This window comes from Podarcis melisellensis (genome assembly GCF_964234715.1).
Source record: "Podarcis melisellensis genome assembly, chromosome: 6".
NCBI classification, from domain to species: domain Eukaryota; kingdom Metazoa; phylum Chordata; class Lepidosauria; order Squamata; family Lacertidae; genus Podarcis; species Podarcis melisellensis.
Window position 1 is genome coordinate 43,626,066 of NC_138538.1, and position 14,770 is coordinate 43,640,835.

The window sequence follows — 14,770 nt, forward strand, 5'->3', positions numbered from 1 at the left end:
GTGACACATCCTTGGGATTCATGGTCTCAAGACAAGCAACTGCTTTCACCACTTGCTTAAGTTTAGAAACTAAATTCTTCCACATACAGCCTAGCCCATCCTCTGCATAGCTGGGGGACAGATGAAATGGGATTGCTTTCCAACGGGGAAACTTTCCATCAGAGCAAATTCAACACATCCACAAGGCAGGACTTGGTAGCTGCCATACTCAAGTAGCCTGACACCATTTAATTATGTGTGATTTACAGCTTGTCTATCCAAACAAGTATTGTAAGCCTTGGTGATGTACTCACTGGAACAGGTTTTGCATGAACCAAGACAAAACCCCTGCTAGAGTTATTTGGGTCAGGTTATGTCATATGCTGTAATTTAGTACTGGAATGATCTCACTAGTACTACTGGAAAGAATCAAGGACATGTTTTGCCTACACAATGGAGGACAGAAAATGGTTCTTCAGCATTTAAACATTCTGAGTGTCAACGTAAGCATCCAGACACTGATGAAAGCTGAAGCCTTTATATGTTTCAAATAGTCACTTATTTATGGAGGGTGGTCACAAAATAAGAAACACAGGGAGAACAGGCTGTAATCAGCCAAAAGCATAGGTGGCCTTCAGGGGGGAGGGGGGGAACGTCTTACATTAGCTGGAAGTACCAAGTCTCTGGACTCAGATTTCAGGGTGGGGGGCAGCCCCTATTGACTACATCAGATTGGAGAATGCACTGACAAGTTTGCATGCTTAGGAATGTTGTTTGAATGGCACTAAAATTGCACTCCTTGGTACTTTCTTCACAGGCCAAGAGAGTGATACCCCTATGCCTAGCTGTGTTAAATGTTACCATTCTGACAGTCATGTAGCTAGAGATGTGCAATATTTCTTCGGGACGGACCAGGATACTATAGAAGATAGAAAAAAACTGAATATATTTGTGTTCATACTCTACAACACGTTTTAACAAGTTAACAGGAAAAAGTTAAGAGAGGGGTAGAAAAAGAGACTTTGCATGGCTACATTTTTAAAGCTCATTTTATTTGATACTCTCTCCCGATCCTTCTAGGATTAAAAATACATTCAGGGGGCTTACTGATCCCAGATCCTAAGGGTTTAAATCACCGAGTTCTAAGCCTCCAATACTAAATTGATCACTGCATCAATAAAAATTCAAGATTGAGTCCACACTACCCTATGTTACACCCCTCCTCCGTAAGCCTACGATAGATACCCGATAGCACTGCTAGACAAAAAGCAAGATGCAGGTGCTGCCTGCTGCAGATAATAGCACTGCTCAGCAAGCCTGCCTTCCTGAGGAAACAACTAGCAGCACCATGAACACACCTGAAAACTCAGTGTCTCCAGTATACACAGACTTCCTGAGCACTAGCAGAACCTGGCACCCTCCTAGAAGAGATACAGCTGGGAGGGTCTTCATGGATCCCAATGCTGGGAAGCCCAGGATGTGATAAAATGTTGAGGGCGGGGAAAAGGAATGTGAAGATACAGCCAAGCAAGGGATAGGAGAATGGCAGTGCACTTGGGTGACGTGTTAAGATACCGTATGCCAACAGTGGTGACAGCCATTATCTTGCCCTGTGGAATCAGGAGGCCTTCCCAACATAAAACAGGTCCTTGCACTATGTTCTCCCAGCTTACGGATTCCAGGCAAAATGCAATGAAGACCCGCCAGACAACTAAGAGCCCCCCCTAGACAACCATTCAACCGATCAAGATTTCTTCCTTCCCCACCCATTCTCCCCAAGCCACAGCTTCACATGTCAGTAAGATTGTTCCCGCAGCCTCCAATGATGTCGTCATCACCGTCATCATCTAGTCGGAAGAATCACTCGAATCCCAAATGAGAAAGTCTGAATAGTCAAAGTCCCTCTCCCTCTGCAACAGTGCAACAGTCAGAGCCCACTGGATGAAGTACATATCGTCATCATCTTCATCCGAGCTGTCAGATGGAGATGGGTTAAAGGCCTGCAATATAGGACACAAGAAAGAAGGCTTTTGGATGAACTGATCTGTCACGGAACAGGGAATGCATAGACACATTTTACTAGAAAAGCTAAAGGAATCATGTCTCTATATACAGTGGTACCTTGGGTTACATACGCTTCAGCTTACAGACTCCACTAACCCAGAAATATTACCTCGGGATAAGAACTTTGCTTCAGGATGAGAACAGAAATCGTGCTCCGGCGGCGCGGGAGCAGCAGGAGGCCCCATTAGCTAAAGTGGTGCTTCAGGTTAAGAAAAGTTTCAGGTTAAGTAAGGACCTCCAAAACGAATTAAGGACTTAACCTGAGGTACCACTGTACTAAATTTGTACTTATCCGCCATCATGCTGGCAATTGAGTGCACATGCACACACACAACATTGCAAGGCAATGCCTGAGGAGCCCTGAATGAATAGGTGGGGGAAGCAGCCAGCCAGGCGTTCCCATGCTCCCTGTCATCGCTACCACCACTGGCAACAGAGAGGAGAGAGGAGAATGAAGGGGAGAAAGTCTTTATCTCCTTTGTGAATGCCACCACCAACCTGAGGCGATGGCGGCACTCTGGGGAACAGGCATGAAGGAAGGAGAGGGAAGGAAGGGCAGCAGCTGCAGCAAACCTGGTCTGAGTCAAGGCTGCAGTTACACTGTGAGCCCCCATAATCTGTGATGTTGCTAAAACAGGCCTGGTGGAAGTGGGAAGGGGGCACAGCAGGATTAAAAGGGGGGCTCTTGAAGGGGACTGGGGGGAGGCAAAGAGCTGTCGGTTTGTATGAGATGTATGTGTCAACAGGCGGGAGAGACGTATGTGTGGCACCTGAGGGAGCTGGTGGAAGTGGATTACATAGGGCTTATTGAACGGATGGTGGGAGTTGTAGTTCCAAAACAGCTGGAGACCCACGTTTGGGAAACCCTAGTCAAGAGGGATACCACAGGGGAAGGAAGCTGGAGGTTGGCAAACAATGTGTGCCAATTGAGAACCACCGACAGCCTCTTGCTGTCATCTTCAACCCCCAGAAAACAAAGCTTGATGAACAGAAATGCCTAGGGCTGGACCAGCGACTACCGAGGCAGTTGCCTCTCAAGGCAGAGGGTGTGCATTTCCATGTTGCATCCCATAGGGATCCTAAGTATGGAGGCTTTGGGAAGCAGAATATCTTAGGAAGGACACCCTACCTCTCAATGACTAGCTTATAATGGCTTGCCGTATCATGACTGCATCAAGGAATTTGTTACTTACAACGGTCCGCCGTCTGCGCCGTTCAGGCCTCTGTTGCGGCTTTGCAGCCGGGAGCCGACCTCCAGGCAGCTCATGCAGGTAGATGCACTCCGATTTAAAGGGGCAGTGACCATTGCTTCTGACAAAGAATTTGCACCTTATTTTGCTAAGGGAATAAAAATCATGAAATTAGGCCACAAGAGGCGCGAGTCTTTTCAGAAATCTGAATAAATATTGTAGATCAGACTTACTTAGCTTGGTTCCTCCACCCCCTCCACCCCCTGTCAGCTGGGGAAGGCTGCTGCACATCAACATCCACCCAAAACTGAGGATAGCTTTGGAGCTGAGAGCTGGGTGTGCAGGCAGAATCATGGGCATTACAGCAAGGCATACTTAACCATGAAGGGAACACCAAAGTGTATGCACATGGATTAAGTTATTCCACCCTTAATCAAGCCTGTCTAATTCCTATTTGGCTCTTAAGCAAATGACCACAGTGAGAACACCGGTTTCATCTCACGAAGCCAGTCGGCAGCCTAGCATTCTCGGAGTTATTGCCAATGGTTTCAAGATTGGAGAACAAGGACCTAGATGGTTAGACATATTGAGTGACCTTTTTGTTGAAGTGACCTAGCTGCTTACCTGGTCCGTGCCTTGAAATTCTCAATCAGTTTTTCTTTCTCTTCTGAATCAGAAACCCAGTATTGGTTGGGAATGAAATAAGTTGAAGTGACTCTGCACTCTGGGCAGCCCCTGAGGAATGCACATAGAGAGGATATAATACACCCAGACAAACCCTAGAAGGGCAGTCACTCTGCTTCTGGCCCAAAGCAATCTGCATATCATAGAATCAAAGAATTGTAGAGTTGGAGGGGACCATGAGGTTCATCTTATATAATAATAATAATGATTTATTATTTATACCCCACCCATCTGGCTGAGTTTCTGCAGCCACTCTGGGCGGCTCCCAATCAAATATTAAAAACAGTACAGCATTAAATATTAAAAACTTCCCTGATTAAAAACTTCCTTCAGATGTCTTTTCAAGATAGGATAGCTGCTTATTTCTTTGACATCTGATGGGAGGGTGTTCTACAGGGCAGGCGCCACTACCGAGAAGGCCCTCTGTCTGGTTCCCTGTAACCTCACTTCTCGCAATGAGGGAACCGCCAGAAGACCCTCGGCGCTGGATCTCAGTGTCCGGGCTGAACGATGGGGGTGGAGACACTCCTTCAGGTATACTGGACCAAGGCCGTTTAGGGCTTTAAAGGTCAGCACCAACACTTTGAATTGTGCTCGGAAACGTACTGGGAGCCAATGCAGATCTCTCAGGACCAGTGTTATGTGGTCCTGGTTATCTTGTCCAACCCCCTGCAATGCAAGAATATGCAGAAGTCCTGTACGGAGATCAAACCTGCAACCTTTGCATCATTAGAACCGAGCTCTAACCCAACTGCAGTAACATCAGAACGCTTAGCAACATGGAAGCCTAACAGCAACCTCCTGTCCAGAACAGCAGAGCCAGAAACCTCCTTGATAAAAAGTGCCTTCACAAAGGGGGTTAAAGCTACAAGTCCCAGCAAGCACGGCCAACGGACAGCGATGATGATGGTTGTTGTTTGTCGGCATCTGATGGGTCAAAGCAGGGTTTCCCAAACTTGCGGCCTCTTGTTGCTTTTGCAGAACAACTCCCATAATCCCTGACCACTGGTCCTGCTAGCTAGGAATTATGGGAGTTGTAGTCCAAAAACAGCTGGGGCCCCAATTGTGGGAGATCCCCGGCCAAAGGTTGCCAATACCCAGTCTACACACTTCAGACAGCAACCTGCCAGAAGACTCGGTTTACACAAGCACAAGGCAAGCAATTGGGCCATGAAGAACTTACTTAATCACCGCATTGTGAAAGTCACGGCTTTTTCTCCACTTTCGGATGCAGGTCACGCAGTAGGCATGGGAGCAGTTAGGAAGAATGCCAAACAGACGCTCCTGAGGCAAGGTCTTCTGAGAGATTTTGTCCATGCAGATTCCACACACCACATCCTCACTTTTCTGCACCTCTGCAGAAGCAGCAGCATCTGCCGCTTCTGAACCTCCAACTGCCTGGGAAAGGAACACAACAATTGGAGAATACAGTGGTACCTCGAGTTACAAACACTTCAGGTTACAAACTCCGCTAACCTGGAAGAGTTACCTCGAGTTGAGAACTTTGCCCCAGAATGAGAACGGAAATTGTGTGCCGGCGGCACAGCAGCAGCAAGACGCCCCATTGGCGAAAGCACGCCTCTAGCTAAGAACAGTTTCAGGTTAAGAACGGACCTCCGGAACGAATTACGTTCGTAACTAGAGGTACCACTGTACTTTCTAAAACAGGTCCTGGAAGCCTTCTCCATGACACTCCAGCTTCTCCGAAGTTCATCCACCTAAAATCTGCACTGGTTCCACAAAGCTGGGTGCAACACCACCACACATGCCTAAACTTGATTTCCTATTAATCAATCTCATTTCAAAAGCTTGAAGTTATAAATTCCTGTCGTTGCACAACCTGTTTCTTGGAAGCTCATACCAAAAGAGGTTTATGGGTGATGATATGACAGCCTTCGCTAATCTGCAGGGGCTGATAAGAGTTGTAATCCAGAGCATCAGGAGGTCACCTGGTTGGCAGATGCTAAAATTCCGGGTGTGTTTCAAGCATCCCTCCCCTCTCGTCTCACCTCACATCTCCCAATACTTATTTCCTGCTCCAACTGCATTCCAAAATCCCTCAGTCAGAGAGCTCAGGAGAATCCCACTGGTTTTTATTGAAATGGCAGTGTCTGTTCTCATCACTCTACATTTGCAGGCATCCCACCTACCTTTGGCTCTTCCGAGACCACAGACACAGGAGCAGCCTCCTTAGCTGATGCTTGTTCTGACATCAGGGAAGTGGTGTCAAGTCTCTCTTCATGGGATGTGGAACCTGAGCAGCAGAGAAACAGCTAACTAGGACGCTGCTGCCACCAGTCCAACTATTATTCTATCAAGTGTCTAAAAATACAAGGGCCCGCACAAACATTAGAATAACAAGCTTACAATCTCCCCCATCACTTCTCTAAAAAGAGATAAAGATGTAACATGTAAGGAAGAAAAGGAGAATCAGTTGGGGAAAGCTGGAATGAATAGCCTTTAAAAGATGCCATTGGAAGAGTCCCTTCCTGTCTCCATCCATGCAGAGTTACCAACTGATGATGACCTGGCTCCCTTTCCCCACCTCACAAACAAGAGGCCTTTCACTATAGCTGCACAGGAACTGGAGAATAAGCCAACGTGTCGTGTTGGGTCCCTTCCATGGCTGGGACTGGACAAAGTCATTCAAAATGGCACACTATCCAAACAGAAGCTTCTCACAGAAAAGCATGTTCAATGTAACTGGGCTATTGGTTTAAGGACCTCAGATGCACTTCTCAAGACTGTGGGGCATGTGTGTGGAAATTCCTTCACGACTCCATTAGAACATTGCCAAATCAAAATCCCATTGAGTGTGTCTTAATAACAAAGTCATCTTGACAGAGAATTATGAGTTAGCAGTCACATGACAAAGATTATGAGAAGCAGAGTAGAGATAGGGAAGCGGGGGAATAGAACTGATTTGCTCATGTGCCCCAGAAGCTACAACAAAGGCTGCAACAAGAGCCCAAGCCCACAAAAACCAGCCTCTCCAGGAGCTTACCTGAAGCAGCCTGCCTGGGAACAAATTCTTTACTGAGGGCCCAGTTTGGAGGATGCCAGGAAGGGATAGCTTTATCATCATCATCTTCATCCTCCTCCTCGAATGACATCCTCATGCTCCCAAAGTTCATCTGTAGCTGTGCCATGCCCGAGACAGCTGGTTCTGAGCCACGCCGGGCCGCTCCCCAACTCCTCACTGAAGCTTCTGGCAGGATAGCTGGCTCCGAGCCTCGACGGTTCACAGTTAATCCACGCAGTCCATGGTAGGCAGCCTCTGAGCCACACCTGCTCAAGGGCGGTGCTTCCAGGACGTGCTGGTAGCTGAGAGGTTGAATGCCAATAGTGTGTCATTCACAGCACAGGAGCAACTCATTCACAGCACAGGAACAAAGTGTATCCTCTTGCCCAGAAAAACAAAAATTACCTCATTGCTCAAACAGGGAATAGCTGCCTTTGAGATAAGACACACATCTCCCCCTCACACATTCAAGGGAGCAGCTGGCCTTCCACAAGCAGCAAGACAGGATGACTAGAACTCTATGCACAATTTGGTATATAGCTGAACTTCATTTGCCCAGTGTGGAGCAGACACTGGGAGGGATACCATTCTGGGATAATAAACACTATATACAAGGGAGAAGCCACCTTTTAAGCAGGTGTTTCACTGCCCAGTTAGTAGGAGGGATGAGAAGAGGGCTCTCCTCTGATCCCACCAATTCATTTTTAATTACATAACCTCTTATATCTCTTCTCTCAAAATAGTTGCAGGATTTTGTTTCCAATACTGAACAAACTTATCCCCACTGTTCCAATCAGGCTTTTCTCATAACCACCAAGGCACAAGTATGAGAAGTTAAAATTTCAATACAGCGGTACCTTGGGTTACAGATGCTTCGGGTTACGCGTTTTCAGATTACGGACGCACCAAAACCCGGAAGTACCAGAATGGGTTAGTTCCAGGTTCCAGCGCTTGCGCAGAAGCACTAAATCACGCTTTGCACACAAGCGCCGAATTGCATCGCGTGCGTGCGCAGACACGGCACTGCAGGTTGCCACTGTGCCTCCCGCACGGATCATATTCACAACTCGAGGTTCCACTGTATTCTCTACCAAACATTATTTTCCAATTCTCCTCCTAATGGCAATTCTTCCCCGTCCCCTGGGCTGAGACAAACATATTTGCAGTTTATTTTATTATTTTGGAACCACAGCACTGAAGAATTTAAAAGATAATGGGGGGGGGGGGGATTTTATGAACGTCTAGCAGTAATGACTGCAATGCGATATCCAAGGGTGAGCGTTTTACCCATCTATGCCCTCTTCCCTTCCACCTACAAAGAGGTGGAAAACTGGATCTGGTTAGTGGGCTAGATCCCAATTTCCTGCACAGGTCAGGTTTGGCAGGTGGGTGGGGCTGCCCATGTGTCAATTACCTGATGTCAACAAGGAAATCAAGGCACAGTGCTTTTGAAAGCCCCACCCATTTTATCCAGCCGCATCTGTACCTGACTCACACTTGATGTCATATATTATGTCAGGTGAGTGTGGCTTAGCCAAAAATGGGACAGGCAGGCCACAAAGGGAGGCCTCTCAGGCCTGCAGGCTAGACGTTACACACTCCTGTTCTACATTATGAAGCCAATATAAGGTTCCTAGAGGAACTATATAAATTACCATCACCTTCAACAATGCGGCCCCAAAACTTTGTCTAATACAGCTTAGGTATCAGTCAGGAGAGACTTGACCAACTCAGTAGACAGCTATTGTAAAATCATCACGGGGGGGTGTTTCATTAATAGTTCAGATAGAGCCCTGTTCTCTGAACAGCTGGCAGTGACAGAAACCAACCACTAAAGCCCAGATGAGGGTGCTGGTCCATCTACTTCATTACCACTCTAGATAATCTGCTCCTCCACCTGTTTCTAATGTTGGCCCAGCAAAGTCACCACTTCCACAATCTCCACCCATCATGCAGCAGGTATAATAATTTAATAATGATAATAATAATTTATTATTTATACCCCGTCCATCTGGCTGAGTTTCCCCAGCCACTCTGGGTGGCTCCCAATCAAGTGTTAAAAACAGTATAGCGTTAAATATACTGAACATCCCTGAACAGGGCTGCCTTAAGATGTCTTCTGAATGTCAGGCAGTTGCTTATCTCTTTGACATCTGATGGGAGGGCGCTCCACAGAGCGGGCACCACTACTGAGAAGGCCCTCTGTCTGGTTCCCCATAGCCTCACTTCTCGCAATGAGAGAACCACCAGAAGGCCCTCGGCACTGGATCTCAGTGTCCGGGCTGAACAATGGGGGTGGAGACGCTCCTTCAGGTACTTTAGTATGCAGCATCTTCAAGTGGTTTTACTGTACTTTTACTACCCATCCTAAAACATTTTTTTATAAAACTGCCTTATTGTATCAAAGCAGAGATCTACCAAATCACCAAGCTTACAAGGAGGGCATAAGGTCTATGCTCAAGTTTCTGAAACTCATCTAATTACAATAATGCCACTGACAGCGCTATCCTCAAGGACTTAGTTTGGTCTTTTCCACAGGCTTCTGCTACATCCAGTCAAGTCAATGTCTGTAGGACTAGAGACGGTCCCACTGCTGGTAGAATAACATCTCCCCTCAAACTTTCCACTGGACCCAAGTGATCAGAATATTTACAGGTGGGCAATATAAGTGCAGAGTTAAATTTCCTTCTCCCTATTGCATTTTTGTGCAGTTCACAGCTTATTAAGCCTCCCCTGAATTTTATTTTTCCTTCAAGGCTTAACTTTGAGACTAGGACAACCAGTTCTAATGCATCCAAAAATATTGCATCATCAAGCTTCTAGTACCTTCAATCTAACAGATTTTTGCAGGAAGCGGGATGAAGGAAGAGTGTGGTTTTGGGTTTGTTTACAAAACACAAAAAGAAAGGAAAACTAGCCCTTACCTGCAGCGGTCTCCATAATCACAAAACCCATTCTGGAAATATCTGCAGATCTGAGTAGACTTCCTATCATGGGAGAATCGGCAGTTCTGACCCCATCTGCAAGTCCCACGGGCAAAGTTCCTGAAAATGAAGTAAAAGCAGAACTGTAGTAAGAATCAGAGTTCAATCCTAAATGAGACCAAGAAACCAAAGTCCCAGTAAAATCAATATGCCAAACAGGAGATGCAAAAATCTTTTCGCTCTGGACTGGGGTTGAACAAAACACTTCCCAAAGAGATGAAAAGGAAATGATAAAGTCCCTAGTCCCTTAGAACAAATGACAGAAAGCAAAATATGCAGGCACTATTCAAAGCAAGAGTTTGATATGTGACCTTGCTCCCCCACCTGCCAATATTTTCTGCCAACAAGTGAAGTCAGAACTGTGAATGGTTGACTACTAGAGAAATTTAGTCATATAAGCCAAAGGGAAGATACAAAATGGCTTCAAAATTGTTTATTTTGAAGCCATTTTTAGAACTTTCTAGGTGGCAGGATAGATATGTCACTCTATGGAATTCTCGCGAAATTCATGTAATAAAGAAGGATTGCCATTTTGAAGAAACTTCCTGCTTCATTTTGAAGCTGTTTTGTCTTCTTCACCGGCAGAGAAATTGATTGTCGCCTATAGAAAATAATGGCAACATCCAGGATTTTAGTGTAGCTGTGACTGGGCAATAGCATGTCCACACAAAAGCAAAAGGGAGCAGCAAAGACTGAGCTTATTCTCTTCCTAACTCAGGATTAATTTCATACAAAATTTTCCCAAAGTATGTAAACATTACATTTTTCTTTAGCATATTTATATTGCAGAGGGATAGGCATTGTCATAGAGAAAGTATGTATTACGTACTGATGGGCTGCCATTAGGGGACAGCATGGTTCTTATGTCTTTAGGAACTGTGACAGGCAGAATTTAAACAGGTTAAGCTTTCTCTAGCATGAAAATACAATTATGGGGAAAAGCATTGTCTGTTCACACTGTCAGATGTGTCTTGTTCACAACATTAGACACTCAGATATATAAGCTTGGTGCCAAATGGTTCCTTAAACCAAGGTTAGGTAAAGGGACCCCTGACCATTAGGTCCAGTTGTGCCTGACTCTGGGGTTGCAGTGCTCATCTCACTTTATTGGATGAGGGAGCCGGCGTACAGCTTCCAGGTCATGTGGCCAGCATGACTAAGCCGCTTCTGGCGAACCAGAGCAGCGCATGGAAACGCCTTTTACCTTTCCGCCGGAGAGGTACTTATTTATCTACTTTGACGTGCTTTCGAACTGCTAGGTTGGCAGGAGCAGGGACTGAGCAACAGGTAAACCAAGGTTACAGTTGCCAAAATGGAATGTCTAGTTGCCACTTTGGGGTAAAATAGCTCTAAAGTCTTATTTTTCAAATGATGGAGTGACTGTGCTTATCAGTTAAACATCTGGGTAATTCAGACAACTAGCTTGATCTATGTTAAGAACACTGAGAACTTAAAAGTCACTTGATCCAGGGGCAATCCACATATATACAGGGTAAGTCTTTTAAAAGAGGCACCATGGAACATGTGTGCTTTGTATCCATGGGGCCTCTTTTAAACGACCCACCCTGTGTACAGTGGTACCTTGGGTTACAGACACTTCAGGTTACAGACTCCGCTAACCCAGAAATAGTACCTTTGCTTCAAGAACTTTGCTTCAGGATGAGAACAGAAATTGTGCAGTGGTGGAGCAGCGGCAGTGGGAGGTCCCATTAGCTAAAGTGGTACTTCAGGTTAAGAACAGTTTCAGGTTAAGAACGGATCTCCAGAATGAATTAAGTTCTTAACCCAAGGTACCACTGTATAGGCATATTCCTACCTCTTTTTCTTAATGGTGACACAGACCATTCATAACATAGGGATATTCTTCGCAACTGTAAGAAGGACAGTGGAGTGGTGCAAGTGAAGACAAGCTACAACAATTAAACAAAATGTGGCTCACTGCTTCTGCTGCACAGAAAAAGCATTTTGGTTCTTGAAATTCCATTCTGATTGTGCAGATAAAATATAACTGATAGAATTCTACAGGGTGTGGTATTAGTGTGTGAAAACAGTCCAGATTCAGTGATCCCCAGGCATGCACCTCCAGATGGTGGAGATGTCAGATGCCCTCCTGGAGTCCAGGCATCTTCACTTGGTTGCAAGTGATCAACAGCCAGGTGCAAAATCCACCTAGCTAATTTCGAAGACTTCTTGCTTGTGATCCCAGACTTATTTTTGGGCCCTGCAAAAGATGATAGAAATTTGCACGTGGCACGAAGCACATAAAATTGTAATGTAAACTTGTCATATTTCACAAGAGGAGCATAGAGCCCAATCCAAACACAGTGTCCTGGGCCCAGAAAATCCTTTTGGCACCCCTGGCAGGTTGAATTATTTCCTGCCATCATCATACTATCTCCCACCCATCCTCAGACTACAATCAGGCAGCATTCTTTGAAATTCCTCTGCATAGCCAAGGTCAGGAAGAAATCATTACAATATTCAGACAATCACATTTGCAATGTGTGTCCAGATTTGCTCAGATGAACCAAACCTCCAATGATAACTTTGTATATCTATAAGACGGGACAGGGATAGCATCTCAGCTTCACACCCAACAAAAGCATTAAGCAAATAGCTTGTATGGGCTTAGACTGCACACAATCGTAAGCCAGTATGTAACAGCTACAGCTTACTTTATATGGTAAACCACCCTGTGATCTTCAGATGAAGGGCAGTACAGTATAGAAAATTTAACAGCAACAACAACAGGAATGAGCAGAGGGCTGGCTGCAGCAGCTTAAATGGTACCTGCTCCTTTCCACTCTTTTCTAAACTGGAAACTAATTACAGTGCCGGCTTAGGGTAGGAACCAGTACTTGTAGTTTGTTTGAAGAAGCACAAACCATGAACACCGGTTCTCACACAACACTAATCCAGAACTGTGGTTTGTTTTCCTCCAGCTCAGAAAAGAGCAATGTGGCAGGTGTGTTGCCACCAGCTTACTGTTCACTTGTGGCAAGCCACAGTTTGTTCCAGACCACAACTTCTGGTTGTGCACAAATAGGATTGATGCCATTTTCAAAATAAGCTTTAATGTTTTAGGTGGGCAAGGGAAAGAGAATAAAGAGCAGATTAAGTTTTGTTTACACTGACTAGCAGCAGCTCTCCACAGCTATCTAATGGAAGATGCCAGGAATTGAACCTGGGAACTTTTGTATACAAAGCAAATGTACCCTCCCTTTTGTGGCATTTAAAGTGGGCAAAGCGCTCTAAAGTGGGTGAGCAGGCAGAATGCATGGTAACTGAAGAAGGGAACCATAAACCACCTAAAAACGAGGCATGCAATTTGCACCTAGTAGACCCTCACTTCAGTAGGCACTGCCCAACACCAAGTCATATTTAAAAGCAGCAGAACCACTAGGGGTGAATATATTTCTTTTTAAAGCTACTAGGAGAAACTAGGTTTCCCATATATTGACCCAAGCCAGTAAAACTTCACCGGTATATAAACAGCACTGGAGTTGGTAAAACCAGCAAATCTTGCTCTATGAAATTCCGAGCGTTATTTCAGACTCTGCCCTTGCTATGGAAGACTTTTGCTCTAGCCCCTTTCAAGGGGGCAGCGTTTGCAAAAGTTTATTAGAAATTCTCAGTCCCTTGGCTAAGAGGCACCAGCCCTGGAAACCTCCTTGCACAAAAGTTGCGAGCGCCTCCCCCCCCCCCCCGCCGCAAGGAACCCAGCCATTCAAAACACACCACTCCTTACAGATAGGTAGCCGTGTTGGTCTGCCATAGTCAAAACAAAATTAAAAAATTCCTTCCAGTAGCACCTTAAAGACCAACTAAGTTAGTTCTTGGTATGAGCTTTCGTGTGCATACCAAGAACTAACTTAGTTGGTCTTTAAGGTGCTACTGGAAGGAATTTTTTTATTTTGTTTTGACACCACTCCTTAGCATGGTTTACTTAAAAGAAAATACACCCGGTAACGGCGCGCGCGCTTTCCCCTATCCTTTTACATACAAGACGAATGGGGAGTGGACCCTCTCGAAGTTTTTTCTGCCGAAAAGCAGGGCGTGATCATGTTGTTGTGCACGGCTTTGTTTCGGGCCACACTACAGCCACCGCCACGCCCTGAAAGTAGCAGCAACACTACTACGGGAAGGCCAGGAAGGAGTCCCTCCTCATCTTTCCTCCACTCCGACTGCCAAACGGGGGTGCAAACCCAACCCGATTGCCCCATGCCGATAAAGGTCTCCGGAACTCCGAGGGCTGCAAAGTCTGCGCGCGCTCTACAAGTTCTCGGTAGCTGGGGGGAAAAGATGCAATTTAGCAGCGAGGTCGCCAAAGTTTGCCAGTCACTGGGAAGAAGCCGCTCAGCTGTCGAGCAAAACAGTGCTGCTGAATCACTTTCCTGCAATTCCGACTTCCTGTCCCAGCCACCTATATGGAAGCATACAGCCCAACAACCATGACGGGGGGAAAATTCCACTTGGGAGCGCACTCGGGGCCTGGCGCGCCTCTGGACGACGGGACGGAGGAAAAGACGGCGCTCGAGGAGCCCGCAGACCCTTTTCCTGCACATTCTCTATACAGGTACCTGCAAGGGATCCTATGGGATCCAGGCCCTTTGGAAGCCCGGCGGCCGCTACCGCTACCGCCACCGGCGCCGCCTTCTCCAACAGATAGCCACGGCTCCATCGGTGTCCCTTGCAGTCGGACCCAGAAACTCCGAAATGCAAGCCGCCTCCTCTCCCTGCAGAAATACTTCGGGCAGGGGAGTGGTTTAGGACAGGAGATCCCATTGGAGAAGAGCAGACGGGCACACCCAGCTTTTTAGTCGGCCGTCGAATGGAAGAGCTTCAAT

General features: G+C 46.1%; 1 protein-coding gene and 1 long non-coding RNA gene across 2 annotated transcripts in view; one reads left to right on the forward strand and one right to left on the reverse strand.

Moving 5' to 3' along the window:
* Nucleotides 1-1,010: 1,010 nt before the first annotated feature.
* LOC309372236 (uncharacterized protein) lies at nucleotides 1,011-14,743 on the reverse strand. Its single transcript, XM_081915604.1, has 8 exons — nucleotides 14,504-14,743; nucleotides 9,864-9,983; nucleotides 6,922-7,241; nucleotides 6,068-6,171; nucleotides 5,101-5,315; nucleotides 3,858-3,968; nucleotides 3,237-3,381; nucleotides 1,011-1,979 (listed from the first exon to the last, which is right to left on the reverse strand). Exons 1-8 carry the CDS (start codon nucleotides 14,602-14,604, stop codon nucleotides 1,827-1,829), a joined length of 1,269 nt encoding a protein of 422 aa, XP_081771730.1. The 5' UTR covers nucleotides 14,605-14,743; the 3' UTR covers nucleotides 1,011-1,826.
* LOC309372265 overlaps nucleotides 5,322-14,770 on the forward strand; it is a 73,358-nt gene continuing 63,909 nt past the window's right edge. The window contains exon 1 of the long non-coding RNA XR_014169440.1: nucleotides 5,322-5,518. This is a non-coding gene — a long non-coding RNA (uncharacterized lncRNA). The remainder of the gene's footprint in view (nucleotides 5,519-14,770) is intronic.

Bases quoted from the DNA above. Each gene is read 5' to 3' on its own strand.
- LOC309372236 (XM_081915604.1), bottom strand. From the start codon at position 14,604: ATGGAGCCGTGGCTATCTGTTGGAGAAGGCGGCGCCGGTGGCGGTAGC. The intron at 9,984-14,503 runs GTACCTGTATAG...CTTCATTTTCAG, and splicing joins TCCCATAGGATCCCTTGCAG to GAACTTTGCCCGTGGGACTT. The intron at 3,382-3,857 runs GTAAGCAGCTAG...TTATTCCCTTAG, and splicing joins AATTTCAAGGCACGGACCAG to CAAAATAAGGTGCAAATTCT.